The 22,116-nt window shown below is 34.7% G+C and overlaps 1 protein-coding gene across 1 annotated transcript in view; it reads left to right on the top strand.

The window, feature by feature from the left end:
- IKZF2 (IKAROS family zinc finger 2) overlaps window positions 1–22,116 on the top strand; it is a 166,144-nt gene that overhangs the window by 127,933 nt on the left and 16,095 nt on the right. Inside the window, exon 6 of the mRNA XM_008067843.1 lies at window positions 14,386–14,523. Within this exon, the coding sequence (XP_008066034.1) occupies window positions 14,386–14,523 (138 nt within the window). The remainder of the gene's footprint in view (window positions 1–14,385; window positions 14,524–22,116) is intronic.

Consider the following 22,116-nt stretch of genomic DNA (forward strand, 5'->3'; position numbering starts at 1 on the left):
CAGGACTACAATTACTATGGAAAAAATTGTTCTAACTTTACTTATTAAGAAAAATTTACCCAATGCCTATTATGTTCCTGACACTATTCTAAGCACAGGGCATAATGTAGTAAACAAAAACAAAACAAAAATTCTTAATTTATTTTCTTTTAAAAAATTGAAAAGGTAAAACACATTAAAATAAAAATAAAATAAATAAAAATAAAATCACAATTATCAAGAAGTTAATACATTCTAAAATATATTTTGCTACTCAAAGTTTCTAACTACTAACCAGGAAATAAGAGGAATAAATTTTGCCTTACTATTAATATGAAAAAGAGTTCACTGGGAAAAATAACTATGGTCATTGAATAAATAGAAAATGCTAAGTCTCATTTGAAAACAAACTGTGTCACTTTTAGACCATCTAATTAATATAGACAGACAGAAATAAAATGTTAATATTAAAAAGTATATCTTTCTAAACATATATTTGTATACGCTTAAGAGTTGAAAAAGACATGTAAATAATTATTTCCAGAAGCCACCTCTGCAAGGTATGAGGGGATATAATGAGCCAGAGGGAAAATAAAATTTCCTTTTTTATGATGTATAATTTTAAATTATGTCTGAGTAATTTTTAATGTTTCTGTGTTTTATAGTACTTACCAAATAAAAAAATAGGAAATGCTGTTGGAGGTGGAATATGTAAAATAAAATAATAAGATAGACTGTAGAAAACCTTAGAACTTTCCTATTGGAGATAATAAAACAATTATATCCTATAAATCAAATGGTATTGTAAAAATATCTCTGCACAAATGAATGAGCTTAACAACTTACCAAAACTAAAGAGACAAGTACAGAAAAGCCCAGGGCCATTGTCAAGTTTAGATAATCTACTAGCAGCATACAAGCACTCAGTAAAGAAGCTTACTTTAGTTTTAATGTGTGTAAAAATCATTTTTGGGCTCAGGGTCCAGGTAAAGGTGTCAGGATGCCTGGTTCACTACCCACTAACCATTGTCAAGATAGTAATTATTTGATGTTTGGATAAATTTAAACTGAGTTTTAACACTTTTTATTATCCTAATTGGAAAGGATTTAGCTCAGTTTGGGAAAATAATTATGATCATTGGAAATATGCCTTTGAGGGAGTCAAACAAAGATAATGATCATATGATTGACTTTATCATTTTTTTACTTAAATAAATTCAAGCTCTCAACCATTCTTAATAAACATGACTACTCTGAGAGCTTGTTACATTTTCAAAGGCGATTATTTCTATCAGTCTTCTATTCTTGGTCAAAAGCAGCATATTTTAAGAATCATTTTGTATACTATTTGCTTCCTGGCAAGAACATAGTAGAGGTGAAGAGAAATTAGATAAAGTATTCAACAACCATCTCAGTTCATGCCAAAAAAAAGTTTTATTATTATTATTATTATCATTATTGAAATCTTTAGTTTTATACAACAGGATCTGATCAGACCTCTGTATATCATGTTATACCTTTAAAAAGTTTACATTTTTAATATTGTATGTTACCTGAAATTTTTATGATGATCTCCAGACCTGATACTTGCAGCTCGGTCATTGGGAAAGGCTATCAATGCATCCTTCATTGACTTTTTACTTGAGTGGTGATTGTGAATGCTTGTCATGGCTGATTGAAGCATTGCTACTGGTGCGGAATCCTTGGATTTTGCCAAGTCTTCAACCACAAACTGTCCCACGGGATTACTTACCAAAGGGGATATACCTTTTATAGAATTGAATATTAAGTTTACATATGGTATTTTGAATTTCAGCTTTCCAAACAATATTCATGAATTAATTAATACACTAGAAAATTGGTTCTAACTTAAGTACATAACTAACTTGTAACCAAACACATTCGGAAAATACAAATAATTCATTTGTGTGGAATTACACAAAAAAGTAAGGAAAATAATGCACACACGAATAAAATGCATATATAAAAATAAAACACGCCGGGCTCAGTGGCTCAGCCTGTAATCCCGTGCCTGGGAGGCTGAGGTGAGTGGATTGCCTGAGCCCGCGGGTTCGAGACCCGCCTGGGCAAGTTGGCGAGACCTCATCTCTACAATAAAATAAAATAAAAAAATTAGCCGGCCATGGTAGCACGCGCCTGTAGTTCCAGCTACTTGGAAGACTGAGGCGGAAGGATCGCTGAAGCCCAGCAGGTCAAGGCTGCAGTGACCGGGAGCGGCCAATGCACTCCAGTCTGGGCAACAGAGTGAGACTCCAACTCAAAAAAAATATATATATATATATAAAACTTTTACCTCTAACTATGGTGAAGTATCAGTAACCAGATTTACCCTTCTACCTTAAGCAACTAAAATATTGGCCACAATAATAATAAATGAATTGTAGACAATAACAATAGACAGTGGAGGACCGTGGTCGAGAAAAGGACAGCAAAGGTAGTGAGTGTTATCTCTGGAGGCAGTTGATCTCTGGAGGCAGTTTCGAGACCATAGCTCAGGGACAGCAAACCTGAACAGAGCCAGGTAGTCTTACTGAATTGAGGAGACGGCGATCAAAGTCTAGGGAGTGCTTAGAATTTGCAAAGCAGAGTTTCAGATAGGAAGGAACTGCACAGAAAAAGCTCTGGGGTTTTGCAGAAAGCTCTGTTGACTCTTTGGCTAAATAGAGATCTATTTTTCTGTATGAAGCTGGGAAAAGAAACTCTAGAAAGCAGAAAGTCAAACAATTCTGGAGCTCATGGGGGACTAGAAATAGTTAATTCTCACCAGCCAAAATGGAAAGGCCTTATAGTATTCAGAGCATTGAGTAAAGTCCTCAGAAGGCTGTTATGGGATTCAAATAAAATAGTAGATGTGAGAACCTCAGAGAAGTGGAATGAGTGGCACTGGATACAGAAACACAAGCAAAAGTAAAAAATGAAACAATTATTAATTCTAAGGAAAATTTGGCCTTAGTACTAGGGCCAAACTAGTCCTCAGATTAAAGCATGCTGTGGACCTGCCTTAAAGCATAAAAGCAGATTTCAAAAGAATCAAACTAATTCCAAGGAAAATAACTGCATACCAGAATAAATCAACCACATTTTAAATAAATGCAACAAAATCTAGAACCCATTAGTGTAAAATTAACAATATTCAACATTCCATTAAAAATAACCTATGCAGAAAAGCAGAAAATACTATCCATAGTCAGGAGAATAATCCATAGAAATAGACCCAGAAATAATCAAAGTAGTGGAATTAGCAGACAAAGTTGATAAAACAACCATTATAAATATACTCTGTATATTCAAGAATATAGAGGGAAACATGAACAGATAAAAATAGAACTGGTGCTTATAGGGAAATGTATAGTATTAAGTGTTTATATTAGAAATGAATAAAAGTCTCAATTATCTAAGCTTCCTTCTTAGGAAAATAAAAAACAAATGAGTTAAATCCAAAGTATGTTAAGAACAGAAATAAAAGTGATGCAGACAGAGACCAATGAAAGAGTAAAGCAAAAATAATGGAGAAAAATCAATGAAATTGGAGGCCATTTTTAAAAAAATAGATGTAACAGAAAATCCTCCAGCCAAGAACAATCAATATAAAAAAATCAATATACCAACATCTGGAATGAAAATTGGCCATCACTAAAAATTCTATAGCCATTGGAAGAATAATGCAGGAATATTACAAGCAAGTTTATGTCAGTAAATTCAACTAGATTAAATAAATCTCTTGAAAACTAAAAATTATTGAAACTCACTCAAGAAAAAATATATACTCCAAATATCCCTATATTTATTCCAGGAATTAAAATTGAAGTTTAAGAAACTTCCCATAGACTTAATTAAAGTAAAATGGTTCTGCACAGCAAAAGAAATAATCAACAGTAAATAAGTTGCATACAGAATGGCAAAAAATATTTATAAACTATACATATAACAGGCCTAATATCTAGAATTTACAAAGAAATCAAATCCAAAAGCAGCAAATAACCCCATTAAAAAGTGGGCAAACAACATGAATGGACCTCTCAAAAGAAGATATACATGAAAATGTGGTTTATATTTATACCATGTAATACCATTCAGCCATAAAAAGGAACAAAATGACGTTTTCTGCAGCAACTTAGATGGAATCGGAGACCATTATCCTAAGTAAAGTAATGCAGAGGAAAGGGAAACCAAATGCTACATGTTCTCACTTATAAGTGGGAGCTAAGCTAGGCTCTGCAAAGACATTTAGAATTGTGTATTGGGCACTGGACATTCAGAATGAGGAGGTTGAGAAGGTGGTGACGAGTGAAAGATCACCCATCAGATACAATGTACACTAGTGGGGGAGATGAATATACTTAAAACTCAGGCTCCTTCACCACTGTGCACTGTATCCGTGTAGCCAAAAACCATTTGTGCCACTAAAGCTTTGAAATTTTTTTTTAAATCATCAACAACAACAACAAAATCTTCCCACAAAGAAAACTCCAGATGACTTCTAAGGTAAATTCTGTCAAATATTTAAGTTAAAAATACTTAGATGGATTTAGAGTCCATATTCAGTGATCTATCACAGAAACAAAGAACTGAGTACCACATATTCTCACTCATGTGTGGACCCTGAACATTTATCATAATGCTATAAGAAAGGGATTGGCAGTAGCGGGACACTGTCAGGGGAGAGGGGGAACGTAACGTCACTTAAGCGTGCCTGATTCCAAAACCAGGCGAAGTGAGGACCAATGGGAGGTCCAAACTTCACCTGTACAATGACCACTTTTGTACCTAACCCTGAATTGTGCCCCACATCTTTAAAATAAAAAAGGAAAAAATAATTTAAATAAACATTTTAGGAACACGTTTTTCCAAAGGGAGAAATACTTCCAAATGAATTATTGGGTTCGGCATTACTCTGATACCAAAATTTAAGACATTACATTAAAAAAAATACCCCATAGTTGTATCCTTCATGAACATAGATTCAAAATCCTTAAAAGTGTTTTAGCAAATTGAAGCTGGAAATATGTAAAAAGGATAATATATAATGGCCAAGTGAGATTTGTCCCAGAAATTTAAAGTTGAACATTAGGGGGAAAAAAATCAATGTAATTCTTCATATTAAGAGACAATATATTAACATGGAGAATCACATTGAACATATATATATATATATATGCATATACATACATATATATATATGTATGTATATGTATATATATATATAATCTTCAAGGCTACAGAGAAAGCATTTGATATAATTCAGCATTCATGCATTATAAAAATCCTTAGCAATAGAATAGAAAGGAAGTTCATCAACATGATAAAAATCATGTATGGAAAACTAATAATAAAATAATGAAAATGTACCCTTAAGATCAAGAATAAAGCCAGAATATCTATACTCTCACTGTAGTAACACAAGAGAAAGAAAAGAAAAGATATGTATACTGAAAAGAAATGAGTAAAATGTTCTGGTTTTAGGTGATATGATTACCTATATAGAAAATACCAGGAAATCTACAAAAAATAAAATAAGTGATTTAGCTAAGGTTGCAAGATGTGAAGTCAATATAAATAAATCAAGAATATTTCTTTTAAAAATGATTTTTAATTGACAAAAGTTGTATATACTTGGGTACAACATGATGTTTTGATGGATGTGCACATTGTGTAATGGCTAAATTGAGCTAATTAACATTAACTGGGTATTTGTATTTTTTAAAAGAATGATCACTACCTCATGGAATGATCTCTTTTGTGTGTGTGAGTGTGTGTGTGTGTGTGTGTGTGTGTGTGTGTGTGTGTGTGTGTGTGTTAAGAACACAAAATCTACTCTAAGCAATTTTCAGGAATAAAATGCATTGTTATTAGTTACAGTCACCATTTTGGACAATTGATCTCTTGAACTCATTCCTCCTATCTAGCAGAAATTTTGTATTCTTTATCCAACGTCTCCCAACACTTCCCGTATCCCCCACCTCAGCCCCTTGGTAACCACTATTCCATTTTCTGCCGCCATAAATTCCATTTCTCTAGATTCCATATATAAATGAGACCATGTGTATTTTTCTTTCTGTACCTGACTTATTTTATTTAACATAACGTCATTCAGGTTCATCCATGTTATTGCAAATTATAGGAATTCCTTCTCTTTTTTTGAGTCTGAGTAGTATTCCACTATACAAACACACACACACACACACACACACACACACACACACATATATTTTCTTTATCCATTCATCCATTCTTTGATGGACACTTAGGTTGATTCCATTTCTTGGCGGTTGTGAATAATGATGCCGTGAACATGGGAATGCAAGTGTTTTTCTGACCTACCGGGAGTCAATCAAGTGCATTTCTATATGCTAGTAATGAACTGTTGGAAATTGGAATTTAGAAAGCATTGCCCTTTGTTATAGCATCCAAAAATATACGAAATACTCAGGAATACATTTGCATAAATATCTGTAAGAACTGTGTACTTAAAATTGTAAAACATTGCTGAGAGGAATTGAAGAAGACTTCAATAAATGGAGAGATATGGCATGATCATGATTTAAAATATTCAATATTGTTAAGGTGTAAATTCTCCTGAAATTGAGCCTATCAGTTCATTGTAATTTCAGTCAAAATCCCAGTGAGCTTTTTATTAGAAATGGGTAAACTGATTTCAAACTTTGTTTGAAAATGTAAAGGATCTAAAATAGCTGGGCCCGGTGCAGTGGCTTCACACCTATAATCCCAGTACTTTGGGAGACCGAGATGAGAGAATTGCCTGAGCTTATGGGTTTGAGATCAGCCTGGGTAACTTGGCGAGACCTCATCTCTACAATAAATTAAAAAATTGGGCATGGTAGCTTGTAGTTCCAGCTACTTGGAAGGCTGAGGCAGAAGGATTGCCTGAGCCCAGCAGGTCAAGGCTGTGGTGGCTGTGAGCATTCCATACTGGACGACAGAGTGAGATTCCAGTGTAATAATAATAATAATAATAATAATAATAATTGAAAAGGCAAAATTACACCAGTTGATTTAAAGAGTAACTTTATCGGTAAGACTTGCTCTGTTGGTTTAAGGATAAACATAGAGATTAATGGAATGGAATAAAGTCTGCAAATACATCCCAGATATATGATCAATTGATTTTCAACAATGATTCTGAGATTAATGTGTTATCTGTGGATATATATAAATATTCTGCATATATAAAATATGATATAAGTATTATAACACACACACACACACACACACACACACACACACACACACACACACACACATATTTCTTGAAAGCAGAAGGGCAAGCATCTAAATTACAGAGATTTAGACCAGAGATACACAACTCATACTTCAGAAATTTCAGAACATCAAGGACAAACAGAAGATACTAAGGGCTTTCAGATAAACAGATCACATATAATGCTACATTTGCATCAGACTTTTAAAAAGAAATTCTGGAAGTTAATAGCCCTAGGGAACAAAGACTTCAAAAACTTCTGTAACTAACAAGGAGAAAAGAAAACATGGGATTCTGGTAGCAAGAGGTCCAGTCCTGAGTGAGAAAAAGTAAAGTCTGGGACAGCAATTTTGTCATCAACCCAAGGTTCTATCAGTTTCTGTTGGAGCAAGAAAGACTAAGAATTATATATGCCAATGGCTGTGAGAAGTCAAGAGGGAAATGGGGATGGCATGGATCTAAGGGACTCTTTGTGACTCTTAGTGTTTACAACGATTATTAGTAGATGTGAGAACCTCAGAGAAGTGGGATGAGTGGCACTGGATACAGAAACACAAGCAAAAGTAAAAAATGAGACAATTATTAACTCTAGGAAAATTAAAAGTTGCACAAAAAAGAAACTGCAGTTACTTTTGAGCAAAGTAGTATGATTAATATTTTCATTAATATTGGAAATGTCCATCTCTATACTATTAATCAGAAATTATTATGTGTAAATACTGAAAGGAAAATTGAGAGAATATTTATATGAGAGCTGAATCCTTAACTACCAGAGCAGAAAGGTAGTAGATTATCTCTAAACTTGCTGAATAAAGAAAAACTTGTATATTATTTAGAACTATTAATGTAATTGCTAGAAGGAGTTGAAAATGGTTGCTTTGGGGGATTTTGATTAGATTGCTTTGGTGGGAGGAGGGATGAGGGGTGGTATTTCATTAAATGCCATTAGGACTTTTGTTTTTTTCAACCATGGGCATATATAACCTATGGTAAAAAGAAAAGTAATTATTAAAGTAAAAAAAAGACTAAGAATGCTAAACAAACTACATAATTCAACATTACCATAATTCTGTAATCTGGAAGAAAAATTGTTACCTAACAGGAGCAACAAAAATATTATTTCATAAGATGGGTAAATGTTTAAAATATATTTTCAGTAAAATAAGCAAATTCTAAAATAAGGTATATAAAATAGCCCAATTTATGACAGAATTGATTTTTACATACTTAGAAAAATAAGATAATACAGAAGTATTTAATACAGTTATTACTGAATTATATAATTATTGATGATTTTTTGGTAATTAAAAATTTTGTATAGATGTATTGCTTTTTTATGTGAAAATCTTTTTTAATTTTTTAATTTTTAATTTTAAAGATGTAGGGTACAATTCAGGGTTAGGTATACAAATGTTCATTATGCAAGTACCCTTGTTGATGAGGTATGCCCCCTCTCCATGGAAATTTCCCACTGCTGCCAATCCCTTTCTTATACAATTATGATAATTGTTCAAGGTCCATTTATGAGTGAGAACATGTGGTACTCAGTTCTTTGTTTCTGTGATAGATCACTCAGTATTATAGATTCTAAGTTCATCCAAGTTGCTGCAAAGTTCATAATTTTGTTCTTCTTTACGGCTGCATAACATTCCATTATGTATATGTACCACTTTAAAAAAAAATCCAGTCCTCTTTTAATAAGCAGCACGGTTGGTTCCATGTTTTTTGCTATTGTGAATAATGCTGCAATAAACATGCATGTGCAGGTATCTTTTTCATAGAGTGATTTGAGTTCCTCTGGGTATATTCCCAGAAGGAAGATTGTGGGGTCTTACGGAAGGTCAATTTTTAGATCTTTTAGGAATTGCCAAGCTGTTTTCCACAGAGGTTTACTGGTTTGCGCTCCCACCAACAGTGTAGAAGTATTCCCTTTTCCCTGCATCCTCTCCAGCATTTGTTGTTTTTTGAGTTATTGATGATAGCCATCCTGAATAGAGTTAGGTGGTATCTCAGTGTGGCTTTAATTTGCATTTTTTTGATGACTAGTGAGGCTGAGCATTTCTTCACGTATCTATTGGCTGCTCATATGTCTTCTTTTGAGAAGTGCCTATTCATGTCTTTTGCCCACTTTGTAATGGGCTTTTTGTTTTTTCTTTTCAGCACATTTGAGTTCCTTGGAGATCTTAGATGTATTTTTTCCCAGTCTCTGGGCTATCTCCCCACTCTCTTGATGGTTTCTTTGACTTTGCAGAAGCTTGCCAGTTTGATGAGGTCCCATTTGTCGATATTATCTCTTATGGCATGGGCACTTGGGGTTTTGATCAGGAATTGGTTTCTAGTTCTAATTTCCATTAGGGTGCCTCCTGCATTTTCTAGTGTTCTTACAGTTTTAAGTTTTACGTTTAGGTCTTTGATCCATTTAGAGTTGATTTTTGTGTATGGTTTTAGATAGGGATCTTGTTTTAGTCTTCTGCATGTGGTCAGCCAGTTTTCCCAGCACCATTTACTGAATGGGTTCTCCTCTCCCCAGTGGTTGATGGTGGAGGCTTTGTCAAAGATGAATTGGCTGCGAAATTGAGGTTTTGCTTCTGAATTCTCTATCCTGTTCCATTGGTCTATATGCCTGTTCTTGTACCAACACCAGACTGTTTTGATTATTGTAGCCTTATAATAAATATTAAAGTCTGGGAGTGTGATAACTCCCATTTTGTTTTTTGTTTGTTTGTTTTTTGCTGAGGATTGTTTTGGATATTCATGATTGTTTATTTTTTCATATGAATTCCTGTATTGTCCTTTCCAGGTCTGAGAAGAATGATGCTGGTAATTTAATGGGTATTGTGTCAAATTTATAGATTGCCTTGGGTGATGTATTGCTTTTGAATTAGAAAAAGATTTAAGAAAAACTGATGAGAGAGTTAATGTCATTCATAAATATTCTAGCTATTCGTTCTTTCTATGAACAAGGCACTATACTCAACCCTTTAGACTGTCAGATATTTATAAGATAGTGGTATAATTTCTCAAGAAGGTCAAGCCCTAGTGTGGAAGATAAAAACAAACGTACACATGCCATGTATGAAATCCACAGTTAGTATGAAGTAGAATGTTAGAAGCTTAAGACAGTCAGAGTTCTTTAGTAAGAAAGGTCACTCTTAGGTAGAACGGTGTTAAGGAAACTGAAGTGGAAGGATGCAGAAGATTTCAAAGCTGGAAATTCTGCAAAGCCATTCTAAAAAAAACAAGACAACAACATTCAGAAGTGAAAGTGCAAGGTAATCCTGGCTGGAGTCTGGGGTAGAGTATAGAATAGTAGCATTGAGGCCAGATTATATGAAGTGCTGAGAGCCAGGTAAGAGAATTTGAATAGTCATTGAAGATTATTGAAGAAGGGTGTAAAATAATTATACATAGAAAGAAAAAACCTATTTGAAATCTGTTACGCTAGTCCAGATTAGCAATAATAAAGGCTTAGATACTGGTTGTGGAAATGCAAAGGAGGGATAAACTTGGGAAACATTTTAGGAGTCTAGTTATAGAATTTAACAGTTGTTTGGAAGCAATTGTATAGAATTTAAAAATTGTTTGGAAGCAGAAAAAGAGGTAGGAGGTAACAAAAGTGGCCACATTGTTCTGCATCAGTTTATCAGAACAGTGGTATTACTAGTACAAAAGGACAGTCAGAACAAGGAAAATTTTGTGGAGCAAGACAGTTGTGGGTATTTTGAATGTTAGATTTGGTTTCAGGGAAACATCCACGAGGCAGGACTCAAGGCAGTTGAAAGTATGGATTAGAAGTGCAGTCATTCAGCAAATACATATCGCCTCCTATGTTTAATAACTCCATAAGTATTATCAATTTAAAACGGAATCAAACATGATCTCTGTGGAGGGCACTGTGTGAACCAGGGAAATAAATAGATATCATGTGGATAATCACAGTACAGTTATCTTAAGTACTGCATCAACAGAGTATGAATAGAGTGCTATGTGAGCACAGAGGGGAAATCTCTGCTCTTTGTTTTGGTGATGTGGAAAGAATTCACAAGATTGTTGAAAGACATTTTGTGACCAGTAGGGGCATGCAAACATGGGAAATTATTCTTGACCTGATATGGAGAGAACTTAATCTGTAGAGCAAAGAGGGAGAACACTGGATTACTGTATTGAGAACAATATTTAGAGGAATGTATGTATTTGCAATTTAGGAAAAGGTTGAACCAGTGAGGGGAAATATGGAACCTGATCTCAGAAGCCAAAACGGGAGATTCAAGACACAAGGAAGTTTGACAATGATCAAAAGACTGGGGAGAGATTAGGAAACACGGTTCCTTTTCTATGAATATATCTGCTTTATATCACATGAATATATGTTAACTCAATATGTATTTACTTATAAGTAAAACTCATTATGTACGGATAAAATCATGTATAGGGAATAAACATCAATAATATTTTATGAACTTGATGTTTAAGAAATAATATCAAGGCACTGATAGAGAATAGTCTTGTGGGGATGGTGTAGCCATTGGATTTGGCAGGGATTGTTCGTGATATCTGAAAACAATTTTCAAAAGTGTAATAGGGCAGAATGTAGACTTTGAAGGAGCTGAGTATAGGAGAGATCATAGATGACAGCAGTTCTCAGAAACCCTCCAATCCTGCCTCTCCTCCACCCCCACTCTCCAATTACCTGTTACACTTTTTCTTTAATTACCATCCTAAATGCTTCTACCTCAGAAGAACTTCATGTTCAACTTTCTCTAACTAGTTTCCTCACATTATACTAGCACATCATTCTTTTGCTCCATATGCCTACCACAATTTGTAATAAACTGCTTGTATATTTAGTAAATGTCTGTCTTTGTCAGCAGGACTGATGGTTGCATGAGGGTAGGCACCATGATCTTTTGTGTTCCACCTTATATTTTAGCCTTGTGTGGTGTTGGTGCATAGCAGTCTTTTAATATTTGTTGATAAATGAGAGATCAGAGGGTAAGGTAGAATGTTCCCAGAGCAAATATCTTGAAGATAGAATAGTTTATAAGAGATGCCAAAAATCCAACAGGTCCCCAGTGTGTGGGTTGCCAGAACAGGAGGAGATGAAGAGTTGGGGAAAATTGAGGTTATACTTTGAAAACCATTGCTTAAATCCCTCTTGGACTCATTGAGAACAAGGATGGGATGAAGAGGAAGGAATGTTTTAAAATAAACAGATGGCAAAATTGGAGAAACTGAAGTAAAGCAGATGAGATAGACTTCAAAAATGTGAGTAGTTAAAAAAAAGTGTGGAAAGCAGTACAGAGTATACTGTCTTTTCCTCCTTATTAGATGAGTTGAGACTTCATATAAGGTTATGAACCAAAAGTAGCAGAATGAAAATTGAGAATGTATAAACATCGCTTATAGAAATAAGGGAAGAAAGTATAGGAGAATGTGATCATGGTAAAACAGAGGCATCATAAGACACAGTGTGAAGGACTAATGAACTGCATATACCTGAAGTGACTGAACTGCCTTCCTGTGGGCTATTAACTATAGTGTAAGTGTTTAATAAGTACCGATTGGTTATTAAACCTGTTCAATGTAAATTAATCACTATTTCTAGAGGAATAATACCACAAAAATTGAGTAATGCTAATAGTAAAGAAGAGCTTTTGTTATATAGCCCCATGTATTAGAATACAGTTATGTGTAAATATATTTGTATTATTTACACTAAATGTTTTGGTAAAAAAAAAAAATTCTTGTATTGTTAATGCTCTAACATAATATAAATTTTACACAGCACTCATAGCTATTTCTCAGAAATCCTTGACTCTGAAGAATAGAAAGTACTTTGCCTAGTAATTTTTAAAATGACTAATCATACCTTAAATAGATTTTAAGATAGTTTATAATTGTCATTTTGAAATAATTGATTTTAATTTATGTGTACCTCAAATACAATCGAAAGGTTTGGTTTAATTATTTTTAATCAGTGCAGTGAAACTTCTTGGCAGCCATGAATACCTTGCCTTGTTATAGTATATCAGTTCCTCCTGTGACTGGTGTCATAGCACAGGTTTGTAAGGTGACTGCCGTTAGGGATGCTATCTTTGGTCATGAAAAAGAGTTGTCTGTCTGTTCTCTGAACAAAACTAAATGATTCCTATGGGAGTAAATGAGATACACTGGCCTGAATCATGCTGAACTTCACTACCAAGGGCTTTGGCACAGACTGCCTGGTGTTTTATGTTGTTCTGTATCCATTCAAAATCAAGAATCAGAGTTCTCTGTGATATCCTTATGAATAGTCATACATTAAAACATGCCTCTTTCCATGGAGGTTGCTTTTTTTTTTTTAATCAATTTTTTTAACGTTTCATGAACATACAGTATTTTAGAAGACGTACTAAGATAGTGACTCCCTGACTATTAGGGAATCATGCATCTCCTGAATGTGAGATGTTTTGGAAAATATTACTATCATTGTGTAAATATTTGTGTAATAATGCTAACTTAAAGCACCTAGTAGGTTAATTCTTAGTATTATAAAAGCAGTACTGATGAGGGAGAATATACTTATCTGCCACAAAGTTTTGCATGTGTGAATAGTTATTACTAAGGTGGAAAGAAAAGAGAAACTCTCTACTTTTATCTGTACTTTTTCTCACCAGTTGAATTCTTTTTAATCTTCTTCATACCCATGAATAATCTTTTTATTAAACCATGACATTTCGAGTTGTTGCATTTTTGTTTTCTTCAGTAAAATTCTCTGCCCTTAGCCAAAAAAAAAAAAGGAAAAACTTATGTATCTAGGATACTCCTGATTTGTCTTTTGAATAAGTCAAAGCTGAGATAATTGTATGAGAGATAATTGTATTGAGAGTCAGATAACTTGAAGATAGATAATCAGCCCCTCATGGTCTGGAATATAGTCAGAGCACGAGTTTGATTTGGTATTTCCCCTGATGCCAGAAGTATGATGTGCCTGTCTTGCTGTTTTTTTAGTCTCAGTAGAAATGTATTATCTTGTCTTACCTAAATTGGAATATGGAAGAGGAAGAGATGTTAAGTTTGACAATCATGTAAATGCTTTCTCCAGACTAGCAAAAGTTAGCCATTGATTTTGCTTTGGGTGTAGATGAGGCTGTGGTGAGCATGCTAATGTCGCGTTCTCTTCGCAGTGGGGAAACCTCACAAGTGCAACTACTGTGGACGAAGCTACAAGCAGCGCAGTTCGCTGGAGGAGCACAAGGAACGCTGCCACAACTATCTCCAGAATGTCAGCATGGAGGCTGCTGGGCAGGTCATGAGTCACCATGGTGGGTAGAAAACGGCATCTGTGATTTTAATTCCCTCCATACCATTTTCATCGTTTTTTTTAATGGGTTAAATGTTTCCCTCTACCCTTCCTCGTCAAGATAAAAATCTTCCTCTGTTTAAGGCAGTTTAGATCACACTGACTTACATGAGCTTTGGGATACACTGCAAACAATCGCTATTGAAGTTTTGTGATAGTCCCAAATTATTTCTGATAATGTGTGTGGATTAACATAATGGCAGCCAATCTTTAATATACCAAAGGAAGATACTATTAACTCTTCTCTTTCATTTCTCTAACCAAAAAGTTAGAGATGCTGCCACATAAGTGTAAAGATCCTGAAAAATAAATTGTTTATTTGCACATTTTCATCTCTGTTAGGTAAGCGATCCGTGATACAATTTGAAATTTCTCCAGTCTGTCTTGTCATTTATCGGGGAAATTACTGATTTTGTTGTTTACAAGTTTGAGTAACAATCTAGACCAAAATTAGACACCATCTCTCTCCACAAAAAACATCCTTCAAGCAAAACATCTGATCTCTGCAATATACTATGGCAGGTAGAAAGACACTTCCTAAGGTTTGTTAATTAATAATTATCTATTCCTGAAAAGTTAATTTTAGTAATCAGTCTTACAAAGGAAAGTAATGAATTTTACTTTTTTTAGATTTGTAGCATCTTTGTTTTACGAATTATATTTTTATACTGGTTAGTCTTATTTACACAAATACACACAAAAATCTTAACTCATTCGTGCATTTATATCTTTTACTTCAAAAAGATTTGGTTAGTATGAAATGATAGTTGAGGTTTGCTGTAGTAACTTTTAAAATATAAATATTTATGTATTGACTTAGATAAAGCCATGTCAGGGATTATTACAGGGCTTTGGTTTATTTTATATAGTACATACTGTGGAACTGTGTCTGTTAGACTGCTAATGATTATTTGTTGTTGAGTTGGAAGATTTTAAAACTTAAAATATTGATTGTTATCCTGAATAACTAAAGCTTTGCTTCTATTGATGATAGTTTCTGTAATCTAAAGAATCTGGTTTAAATCTGTTGTTGTGATTGAATCCATTTATTTTTATGTTGTTGTCATCATTAACTAACATTTGTACAAACCTGTCTGTGTTTCAAGTCTTAGTAAATTTGATATTGTAAGCTTGCATCACCTGGACTTATGAGTGTAGCATAGGATCCAAAGCAAAGAGGTTATAAAACGATGGGCTACTAAGTCTTGCAAACCTGCTCTAGCTGTGTGGTATCTGAATGTGTCACTTATAGGCTTTTTGTGAGAATTAAATATGATTGGGTGTGTAACAAATACCCAATAAACGGTCCTTTTTACTGTTACATTTCAGGGTACTAACTAAATAAATAAGAGGAAATGTGCCATCCCCTATAAATGTGTTGCTTTACCACTTTCACTTAAGCATTAGAAGCTTCACTTGCTTACCAAGTACACTGTTACTAGTTATTTTATTTTATTTTTTTAAAGTTGTGGGGTACAATTTGGGATTGGGTACATAAGTGGTCATCATACAGGTAAAGTTTGGACCTCCCTTTGGTCCGCACTTCGCCTGGTGTGGGATCAGGTACCCTTATTGATGTTATGTACCCTCCCTCCATCCTCCCTCCCCTGGCAGTGTCCCGCTACTGCCAGCCTCGTTCTTATAGTATTATGGTAAATGTTCAGGGTTCACTTATGAGTGAGAACATGTGGTACTCAGTTCTTTGTTTCTGTGATAGGTCACTGAGTATGATGGACTCTAAATCCATCCAAGTTGCTACAGAGTTCATAATTTTGTCCTTCTTTGTGGCTATATATATTCCATCATGTATATGTACCACATTTTTTTGTCGGATCCACTTTCAATGGGCAGCATAGTTGGTTCCAGGGTTTTGCTATTGTGAATAGTGCTGCAATAAATATGCACACGCAGGTATCTTTTTTGTAGAATAATTTGAGTTCCTCCAGATATATTCCCAGAAGGAGGATTACTGGGTCATATGGAAAACTGATTATTACATCTTTTAGAAGTGGCTATTCATGTCTTTTGCTCACTTTTTAATAGGGCTGGTTTTTTTTTTTCCTTTCATCACGTTTAAATTCTGTGTAGATCCTAGATGTTAGATCTTTGTCAGATATATAGTTGGCAAATATTTTTCCCATTCTATGAGCTATCTCCCCATTCTCTTCATGGTTTCTTTTGCTTTGCATAAGCTTTTCAATTTGATGAGGTCCCACTTGTCTATCTTATCTCTTGTAGTATGGTCTTTTGGAGTTTTGATCAGAAATTGATTGTCTATTCCAATTTCTGTAATGTTGTGTTTCCTAAGATTCTTATAAGTTTAAGGTTTTATGTTTAGGTCTTTGATCCATTTAGAGTTGATTTTTGCACATGGTGATAGCTAGGAGTACTGTTTCAATCTTTTGCATGTGGTCAGTATCATTTACTGAATAGGTTCCCCTTTCCCCAGTTGGTGGAGGCTTTGTCTAAGATGAGTTGGTTGAGAAATTGAGGTTTTGTTTCCAGAATCTCTATCCTGTTCCATTGGTCTACATTCCTGTTCTTGAACCTATACCAGATTGTTTTGATTATTGTAGCCTTATAATAAAGTTTAAAGTCTAGAAGTATGATATCTCCTGCTTTGTTTCTTTTGCTGAGAATTGTTTTGGCTGTTTGTGGTCATTTATGTTTCTATATGAATTTCTGTATTGTCATATCTAGGTCTGAGAAGAATGATGTTGCTAATTTAATGGGTATTGTGTTAAATCTGTAGATTGCTTTGGGTAGGGTGGATATCTTAACAATGTTGATTTTTCCAATCCATGAACATGGAATATTTTTCCATTTGTGTCATCTTTGATTTCTTTGAGCAGTGTTTTGTAGTTTTCATTGTAAAGATCTTTTACTTCTCAGATTAGGAAGATGCCAAGGTATTTCATCTTTTTTGTTGCTGTTGTTTATGGGATTGTTCATTTTATTTGTTCTCTGCCTGTTTGTTGTTGGCGTATAAGGTTGTGACTATATTTTGCATGTTGATTTTGTACCCTGAGATTTTGCCAGAGTTCTTTATCAGTGCAAGAAGGTTTTTGACCGATTCTCTTGGATTTTCAAGGTATAGAACAGGGGTCCTCAAACTTTTAAAACAGGGGGCCAGTTCACTGTCCCTCAGACCGTTGGAGGGGTGGACTATAGTTAAAAAAAAAAAGGAATTTGTTCATAGTTTTTTTTTTTTCTATACTATAGAATCATATTGTCAGCAAAGAAGGATAACTTGACTTCCTCTTTTCCTATTAGATACCCCTAATTTCCTTCTCTTGTCTGATTGCTCTAGGTAGGACTTCCAGCACTATGTTGAACAGGACACTGCTACTATTTAAGTTGGTGGTTTTTAGGGGAAATTGAGACAAGAAACTAATAGAAGATTGGGGCAATGCCAAAACTTCCCTAAAATGCCTTACAGTATTGCTACTAGTTTTTCCTTATAATGTTCTCCCATTGAAGTTCTGACATTTGAATGGATTATACATGTGCAAATTCTGTTGATTGATTGATTTTCCCATTCATAGTTATTTATGGAACTCTATGATGCCTTTATACCTGAATAAGAAATAAAGTCTCTCGTAAAAAACTATATGGTAATAGAGAGGTAAGGTGTAAATCAGTAATTATAATCAATATTTAATTATCTGTTAGCAGAGTGACCTTTCATAGCATAAAATGCTAACAAAAACTTAAAACAAGTATATTTGGGGGCAGATGAAAACATGTTGTATAAATACCTAGGACCTCAGCATTATCCCGTATTTCCCAGATTGCTTAACCCTCAACAGGCATAGGCCCTTTACAGGTAGTGCTGAAGCTGGAATAAGAGTGGAAAAGTTGGAAAAAGATAGGGACCTAGGTAGAGTAGAGCAAGGGACAAAGCCAAAGAGGAATAGGGGCTGAGGGTAGGTTTCAGTGTCATTTAGTGACCCAAATATTTGTTCGTAATTGTGGGATATCATTTTAATCACAAAGCTTTATATTAATGCCATTTTTACTGTGCTTTTTCAGTTTGTTTTAATAATAATTTGAGATCACCCTTAATCTCTTTTTCCTCTTGCTAACATGCCTAATGGGGAATTGGCTGTATGAGTTGGGAGTTGATAAATGTCATAAGAGAAAACACGGGTAAAATGTTCCTAGAGTTCATCATTAACATATATTACATGTAAATAGCTTATCCTGCATCTCCTTTTAAACAGCCACAATGAAAGTCCTATTTGCCCCCTTCTCTCTCATCCTCTGCTACCATCAATAAAATCCTGTTTATTGATTTTTTTTTTTTTTTGAGTTGCCATTATTCGGATGGACATTACCTCCATGAAATGAATTACTTTTTGTTTTTAAAATCTGACATAATTATATTTTCTGGCCTCTCTTTTTCCAAAATATGTTATTCCTCATGTTGTCTCTTCTAGCGTGAAAGTTTTTGGAGAAAAAGAGACATTTTCATTTCATCAAAAAACATTTACCAAGGGCTTGCTCTGTGCCAAGGTCTATGGGACATTCTGGGGAAATAAAAATAAATGAACACAATTTTTAATACATTATTATAGTCAGGAAGGAAACACATACATAAAAAATGAAGCAAAAACTCTAATAATGACATGTATACAATTCTCCAGGAGCTTAGATATAGAACTAACCTAACTCTGTCTGGAAAAGTCAAGGAAAGCTTCTTACATGCAGCATTGTTTGATCCGAATATGAGAGGTGGGTAAAAATTGCACAAATCCAGCAGGACACAGAGAATGTATGTTCTAAGCAGAGAGGAGACTTGAGGAATAAGAGATTCCTTGATGGTTGAGTGTAACTGGAGTCAAAGGAGTGGGAGGAAATGAGTCTGAAATAGTAGTTTGTGATGCAAAGGCAAAGTTGTTTATGCTAATACAGTGTTTGAATCACATAGCGCAACTGATGGGGAGCCACAGGGGTAATCAAATTTGTATCTTCTAAATAAAAATGTCATCAATGTAGAATATAAGATAGATGCTTGCCTGGAGGGGCTGCGGTGAGAAGAGAGGGGAAGTGAGAATGCCAAGAAAAAAGTGAAAGGAATTGGCAGGACCAAAGAACAAGATGAAATATGGAAGACAGAGTTAGGAGTTAGAATAAAAAGTTTTTAGCAGTGTTGGTTGAGTTTGAGGAAAAGGGAGGAATTTCATGACTTATGGTTTTGGAAATAAAGATAGCAATAATTAGACTTTATGGCAGATGATTTATCTTTTTTGGATGTTATCTTTATGATGATTTTCAAGTCTGTTCACCTTAAAGAGAAAGCTCTAAAAAAACCAAGCTATGTAATTACCTTTTACCCACTGACCTGAAGACCAGAGTGAAACTGTGAACCAGAAAGATAGCCACCTTTAAAGCTATGTATTGTTAGGTTTATGCTTTGAATTATTTGAGAATGGAAGGTACTTTATTGCAAAGTATTATGGAGGCATAATTGGGTACCTGCAAACTTTCTGGTAGGTTCTTTTGACTTGTTTCCATTGGATGGCATCATTTCCTACATTGTCATTCACTAAACAGCTATTGGATATTACATTTGTCTCATTTCATAAAAGATACTAGAGACACAAAGCAGTCCCTAAGTTTATTTGCCAACTATTGGAAGAAGTAGACTGGTAAGCAGCACTGTGTGATAAGCTTTACAGAGGCATAGAGGACAGATATCTAAATCAGCTGGCCATCCAAGAAGGATTTCCAAGAAAATGTATGTTTGAGCTAAGGTCTCAAATGCAAAAATAGTGACTTAATAATTGTAGAAGGGTATTTCATGCAAAAAAAAAAAAATAAAGAAAAGCATGTGTGAAGAAGTAGGCATTTAAAAGAGTGTGGAGAGTTAACACATAGCTTTGTATAATTGGTGCTGTTTGTAAGGACAAGAGAAATCGGAAGGTAATAAAGCTAGAGACAGTCTCTGGATAGAACATCAAGGGCCTTTCGTGCTGAGCAAAGAATTTTGTTCTTTATGCTAGAAACAGGATTATATTTTATTGCTAGAAATGTGAGAGATCAGAGGAGTCAAGAGACATGTAGACCAGCTTGGAAACTGTCGGCAGTGGTCAAGTGGGCCTAGTAGTCTGGAACAGGTAGAAAGATTAGGTTGTGGAGAATAACTATGAAAGTAGAACCTAAAACACTTGATCCCTCCATGTGTTTTTGTACGAAGATGTGGTAGGAAGGAGTAGAGGCAGGAGACTGGGTGAAAGGAAGACATCTATAATTTGCCACAGGTATCTAGCATAGATGATGGAGTAAATGGTAGTGCCATACACTGGGATGAGAATTAGGAAAGTCAGAGAAAGTTTGGGGAGACAATTTTTAGTTTTTGACCACATTATCTCTTATGTGCTTGTGAGAGAGCCAACTAAAACTGTCCAGGAGAAAGTTGAATATATAGTTCTCGAGCTCTTCAGAGAGGTCTGAGATCCATCGTTATAGTAACCTGCTATAGTAGGTTTCAATACAGAAATACAGATAAGAGTAGGGTGAGACGTCTAAAAGGCCAAGAACACACCAGAATGAAAAAAAGTTGTGAACATGAGTAAGAGCAGAGTAGGAACATGGAAAGAGTGATTTCACAGACGCCAAAGCAAGTATCAGCACTGTCAAATGCTGTCAAGAGAATTACTAAGATAACTAAAAGGTTTTTTTAGATTTGGCAACATGGAGAAAATTTGTGACAATATAAAAGACACCTGTCTGAAATCCTTTTTTCCTTCTCTTGGTAACATGAATACTATTTTCCATTAGAGAAAACTTTCTCCCATTCCATACAGCTATAGTGGGACCCTCAACCCAGGTACCCAACCCTTTCCTGACCAGAGGATACACATGTGACCTGATCTATGTCCCTCAGACTGTTTCTTCTTGGATTTTAAATTTGTGGTGGGTTGTTTGATAGCTGGGCATGGTAGTATGCATCTGTAGTTCCAGCTATTTGGAAGACTGAGGCAGAAGGATCGCCTGAGCCCAGCAGGTCAAGGCAGCAGTGGCCATGAGCATGCCACTGCACTCCAGCCTGTGCGACTCCAACTCGGAAAAAAAGAATTGTGGTGGATTGTTTGTTTTTTTAAAAAAAGAGCTATGTTGGGAACACTTTTTTAGTTCTGCCTTTTGGTTTATTAGTGTGATAAAACAATAATATAATGGAAATATATTTTTATCCTGGTCATAACTTCAAAAATAAAGTCAAAGAAAGTGTTTGGTTATAAAGTTTGCTCACACAAGTGAAGTTAGCATATTGTATTTTTAGCCCAGATAAATATCTCAGTATGTGATTATTGAAATATCTTGAGAATTTGTTTTGTATTTCAAATAATATATCCAGAAACATTTAGACCCATGAAAGCAAACAATTCAGATTAGTTACATTATTGAGGAAAAATATATCAGGTCTTTCCCCAGTGGCCAGCCTTACAACAATGTCAAGTTGGTTTATAAAAAGTCAATGCTCAAAATATATCTAATCTACAAAGAGCAGTATAGTACAGTGGTTAAGAACTCAGTCTGGAGATTCAGATCT

The sequence above is a fragment of the Carlito syrichta genome, unplaced genomic scaffold (assembly GCF_000164805.1).
Source record: "Carlito syrichta isolate Samal-C Ts95f unplaced genomic scaffold, Tarsius_syrichta-2.0.1 Scaffold309786, whole genome shotgun sequence".
Classification (NCBI taxonomy): domain Eukaryota; kingdom Metazoa; phylum Chordata; class Mammalia; order Primates; family Tarsiidae; genus Carlito; species Carlito syrichta.